Source organism: Prinia subflava, chromosome 24 (assembly GCF_021018805.1).
Source record: "Prinia subflava isolate CZ2003 ecotype Zambia chromosome 24, Cam_Psub_1.2, whole genome shotgun sequence".
Classification (NCBI taxonomy): domain Eukaryota; kingdom Metazoa; phylum Chordata; class Aves; order Passeriformes; family Cisticolidae; genus Prinia; species Prinia subflava.
The window spans coordinates 4,547,393-4,552,650 of record NC_086270.1 but is presented as its reverse complement, the minus strand read 5'-3'; the positions used below and the strand labels follow the sequence as shown (position 1 = coordinate 4,552,650).

At 55.1% G+C, this 5,258-nt stretch overlaps 1 protein-coding gene across 1 annotated transcript; it reads left to right on the top strand.

Annotated features, from left to right (window-relative positions):
- Nucleotides 1–3,107: 3,107 nt before the first annotated feature.
- Nucleotides 3,108–5,258, top strand: LOC134561714 (cbp/p300-interacting transactivator 3). Its single transcript, XM_063418945.1, has one exon. It carries the CDS (start codon nucleotides 3,405–3,407, stop codon nucleotides 4,014–4,016), a length of 612 nt encoding a protein of 203 aa, XP_063275015.1. The 5' UTR covers nucleotides 3,108–3,404; the 3' UTR covers nucleotides 4,017–5,258.

Below are 5,258 nucleotides of genomic sequence, written 5' to 3'. Positions count from 1 at the left end.
CATGTTGGTTCAGCTTCTCCAAGGTCTTGGGTTCAGGGTGGCCCCTGCCAGCTCCCCAGATGCACCACAAAAAAAAAAAGAATCAAAGCCAAAATAGTTCAAGGAAAAAAAAACCCAAAAGCTGCCAAGAGGATTCCCAGTACAGCCTCCAGGCTAGGAGAAGGGGAAAAAACTTCTTGCTTCAAGCCAGCAAAAAAACAAATCCAACAAAAGGAACAATGTCATGTCCTGGTCCACACCAAAGCCTGAGCACGCTGGAGAGAGAGGGGTGAACCAAACCATGCAGGAGCCCAAGGGTCCCCGCCCTGGGTCCATCATAAAGCTCCAGCAGCCATTTCTGGGCATAAAGCAGATGTTCAGGGAATAAAGTATCATCAGAAAATCACTCCAAGCCATTGGGGAAGTCCCATGCCAGGAAGCCACGAACGACACACTGATGGAGGTGGCTGATGGGGTGACTTCAGCCAGGGCTCACTCAGGCCCAGCAGCCCAAGGGCTGGGTCTGGCAGCTGATCTGCTCTCTCAGAAAGGCCACTCTGTCCCTGGGCTGATGGCAGGGCAGAGGGGACACACAAGCCTGGGGTTAGATGGGTCACACACAGTGTTTGTAAATGTGGCTGCAGAGGTTTGGGTCCTTAACCCTCAGCACAACCAGGACCCACTGGTTGTTGTGGGCCAAAAGGGCAGTGAGAGAGATGCTGCTAGAACTGGTCAGCCCTTCCCAGCTCTGCTCCCCAGACACCAGCTGGGGCAGTGTGAATTGCAGCAGGCCCATCTAAGCTGGGCCCTGTAAAATAAAATATTACTGGTTCAAGAACAGAGAGCACAGGAAAGTGGCACACAGGTGGCAAACGTGGAAGCTGTGGATCTCTGGACGCCTCTGCCCACCACAAAGCCTCCCATCCTCCCATCCCCCTGTGCCCTTCCCTTCCTGCAGCCACTGGTTCTTCCCAAATACCCCAGGTCATGCTGGGGAAACCTTTAGGGACAATGGCACAAAGCTGGCCCACAGCTCTGTTTCTGGTCAAACTATTTTCAGACTAGAGAAGTGGCTGGTTGGTCTTACCCTTGTAGGAGAGGGGGCATGAGTGAGGGTAGAGATAGAGGGGACCTTCCCATTTGTGTTCAGCAACTGTTTTCTCATCTGCTGCTTTCTTTCCAACATGAAGGGCAATTTACCACCTTTGGGGTCTTCAGAAATGCAAATACCATGGAGAGCCCTTTCCCACCTGGTACTCGTGTCCAAGAATTCCTGCCCCTGCCCAGGTCTTGCAGGACACACCACACCTCTCCTCCAAGTGAGAGATGTTTTCATGGCTGGATGCCTCTGAAAAGACAAGGGCAGACACTCCCCTGGCATTTATTCCTCACCTGGGTGTGCATCTGCATGTGAACTTGTAGGCAGGCAGGTGTATGTGTGTGAGCGTGTGTTTATTAATACTAGAAATGCATTTGTCAAAATCTCTAGAGTTAAAAAACAATCATTACGTAATTATACTGAACAATTAACCAACTGATTCATCAGCTAGAGGCTCACCAACAACACCTGAAACCTTTCCCAGCCACCTAACAAGGCAGAAGGTGGCACAAACAAAAGCAGCTCCCAGAATGTCCTGGAGATTATTGGACCTGTGCTCTGTCCAGGTAAGAGAAGACACTTTCCATTCCTGGCTGCTGGCATCTTGAAGCTGAAGGCTCCAGGTGTTACCTGCTCTGAGCTGCTGGTTTAAAGTGTTTCAATACAGAAATATTCCTTATAGGTAATCCTCTGGGTCAGTACCATGGCTCAGAACTCCCCTGAGGCGCCCCTGCTGCCTGACTTGCACCTTCCCTCTGCTCACCAGGGTCTGCCAGCACCATGAATATGCAGAAGACTTGAAACTCCATGAAACAACCTTCTCCAAGCCAGCAGAAAAATTCTATCACTACCAGTCCCGTGGTCTGTACTGGTTAAGAGCTGGCTGGGAGATGACAGAGATAGAGACAAAGAATGAAGTTGGGGAAGCAAGTTGAACTGTGTCATTCCCTGCCTTCCAAGCAGGTAACTATGCAACACTAATATCTTTCATAAAGAAGGCTCTAGTTCCTTCAAAACACAAAGCAGACGAGGAAGATCACTGCTGTTGTTTCACACACTACTGGAATGCACCACGTCCTGGAGGGAGCACCAGAGCTGCTGTAGCCTGGGCCCACAGTGGTGTGATTTGGGTAGCAAAGCTCAGCAGGTGGGAACGTGGCCTGCACCAGGAGCCGTGAGACAGAGCTCATCTGAGGTGGACAAGACACTGCTGCAGACAGTTCCACCAGCAAACCCCGGCATGTGCAATGCCCTCAGCACCACCTGTGTTTGGAAGGGTGCTCAATCCTTGCTGGGAAGATGCTGCTGACACAGTAAGCAGCCACGCAGCTGTTGTTATGATTTTCAGACGGCACAGGAATAACGTGACTCTCTGTATGATGGTAAAATGAGAGCAAATCTTTATTCTTCTAAATTCTACTTTTATTGAGTAGTTCGGTACAAGAACATGATTGGTCGTTAGAGTTTACACCCTTTTGTAAACATTTCTCACTTCCCAAGGATTGTTTTTGGTTTCCTCCTTAACATTTCCCAGGCCACTTTCTCAGGCCTGTGTGAAGGTAGCATGTGATGATTTCACACACAGCGGCTGCCTGCTGCCTAATTTCAGACTATTGTCACTACCACACGCAGCTGATGCCACCAACTATTCCCGGGCGCTAACCTCGGCCCTGGGAGCACCTGACAAAGGCGCATCCTTCAGGACAGACAGGGAGCACCGCAGTGGGAGCTGACCCCCAACCAGCCAGCCCGTCAGCGGGCACGAAGAATTGGGCAGGGGCCCTGGGAGGAGGAAGGCACCGCAGAGGCGACTCCGGAGGGCTGGCGTGTGCCGCCCGGGTGTCACAGGGATGCAGCGGCGGGACCGCCGAGCGGGCAGAGCCAGGGCAGAGCCAGCCCCGGGCCCGCCGCGCCTCCCTCGCTCCGGCGGCGGGGCCGGGCCGCCCGCCCGCGCTCCAATGGGCGCCGGGGCCGCCCCCGCCCGCCCCGCCCGCAGCGCTATAAATGCGGGAGCGCGGCCGCCGCTCCCGGCCAGCTCAGCCCGGCTCGACCCGCGGAGCTGAGCCCGGCCCGAGAGCGGAGCCGTCCGCCGGAGCCCCGGAGCGGTGCGTACGGCGCAGGCACAGCCCGGCTCCCGCCGAGGCTCCCCCGCTCAGCTTCCCCCGCCCGCGGGCTCCAGCGGACGGAGCGGAGCGGAGCCGTCCCCCCGGGCGGAGGCGGGGGCTCTCCGGGACCTTCCGTCGGAGCCGGCTCGGCGGCAGCGGGACGCGGGGCCGTCCCCGGGAGCCGTGCCCGAGCCGCTGTCGCCTCGCGGGGACCCGGAGCTATGGCCGAGCACATGATGATGCCGATGAGCCACGGCGGCGCCGGGCTGCAGAGCTACCGCATGGGGGTGAGCGGGCTGCAGGGACCCCCGCAGCACGGGCAGCATGTGCTGAGGACGCTGCCCGCCGCGCAGATGATGCCCTACGGAGGGGCTGGCATGGACGGGGCGATGCGGCCCAGAGCCAGCCTCGGCGGACAGATGGGGCACCACCAGATGCAGAACGCGATGATGTTCAATGGGCCGGGGCAGCAGCAGCAGTACATGGGGCCGGTGGGCACCCAGCAGCTCATGGCCAGCATGCACCTACAAAAACTCAACACCCAGTACCAGGGGCACCCGCTGGGCATGAGCAACGGGCCCATGGGCGCTGGTGCCCAGCAGTACAGAGTGGGGCCGGGCCAGCACCCGGGCATGCAGCACATGCCCTCGCCAGCGCTGACGTTGAATGTTATGGACACTGATCTTATAGATGAGGAGGTCTTGACATCCCTTGTGCTGGAACTGGGGTTGGACCGGATTCAGGAGCTGCCAGAGTTATTCTTGGGACAGAACGAGTTCGACTTCATTTCAGACTTTGTTAGCAAACAGCAACCCAGTGCCATCAGCTGCTGAGGGGCTTTGAGCTCCTCCTTGTGTCTTGGTGGTTTTGAGTTTGTTTCTAACTTTTCCCCACCTGCCATCCTCCTCCCTCCCCCCTCCTCGCCCTGTCCTGGATTCCTGCCCTCCCCAAAGGGACAATCATCGGACACTGGCTTGCAATGGATTGCTTTTATCTTCTGTGTGTTTTGTCTGTGTGGGAGTTTCTGGAGAGGGGGTTGGTGCTCCCCAAACAGAGAGCAGAGCAAGAGCTCCTGCTGTAGAACTGCCTCTAAATGACATTGACAGGATTTCTGGCTTAAGTAGAAATAATGGACTTACGACTTTCCTCAGCTAGGCTCGGAGCACAAGAAGCCATAGGCAGCTGGCAGCCCTGCTGGTAGCTGGATTTGCTCGTGGATTCTGTGGTGCCAGCGGAGTTGAAGGATCCTGAGAGAGAATTGTCTCCCTGGTGCATGGTTTGAACCAGTTTTCCCTTGCAGCCATGGGTGGGGTTAGTTATTTGTTGGGATGTTTTGCTGTGACAGTAAATGGGTCTGCAGTCATGTCTGTTCAGCTCGGGAAGGGGCACTTCCCCATAGCAGGCTTTTTTCTAACTCGCAAAAATAAAGTATGCCTTGGGGAAGGGTGTGCGTTTGTTCCTAAATGTTCATCTCCGTGGAACTTCAGATCTTGGACCTGTATTGCTAATCAGCTGTAAAATTTACCAAGTGTTTGAGGTTGATTCAGGCATGAGGCTTAAAGCTGCAGTCTGGCTCCACTTTTTTCCGCCTCTGAAACCAAATAAAGACCACGTAACTGTATATTTCAGTTCTAATCTTATTTATTTTTCCTGTGATTATTTATTTGCAAGGGCTCCTTTTGTTATTTGGCTTTGGGACTGCTGGGAAAGATGCCTGGAGAGTACTGCAGCTTTAAGATGCTGGCTTTGGGGAAAAGCAAGCCTGGGATAGTTTTCAAGCTGCCCTGCAGAATAGCCACTTTAACTCGAGATCGTTATGCTGAACGCGCAGGACTCTAAATCCAACACCTTTCTGAATGTGATAAAGATGGCTCGATTTCCAATCCCCTTGCTCGGAGAAGGTGAGATGTGCAAGGCGGCGGGGTTGGGTTTCCTCCGCTGGCTCCTGTTTCCCGGCTCGGGGAAGCTCCGGTGACTCCTGGCTGCTGCTGCCCCCTGGTGCTGCCGGACCCTGGCAGCTGCCCCTCGGCGAGTCGGAATGTACAGATGGATTTGCGAATAAACGCTGAAATCTC

Excerpts from the sequence above, each read along its gene's own strand:
- LOC134561714 (XM_063418945.1), top strand. The coding sequence starts at position 3,405 with ATGGCCGAGCACATGATGATGCCGATGAGCCACGGCGGCGCCGGGCTG.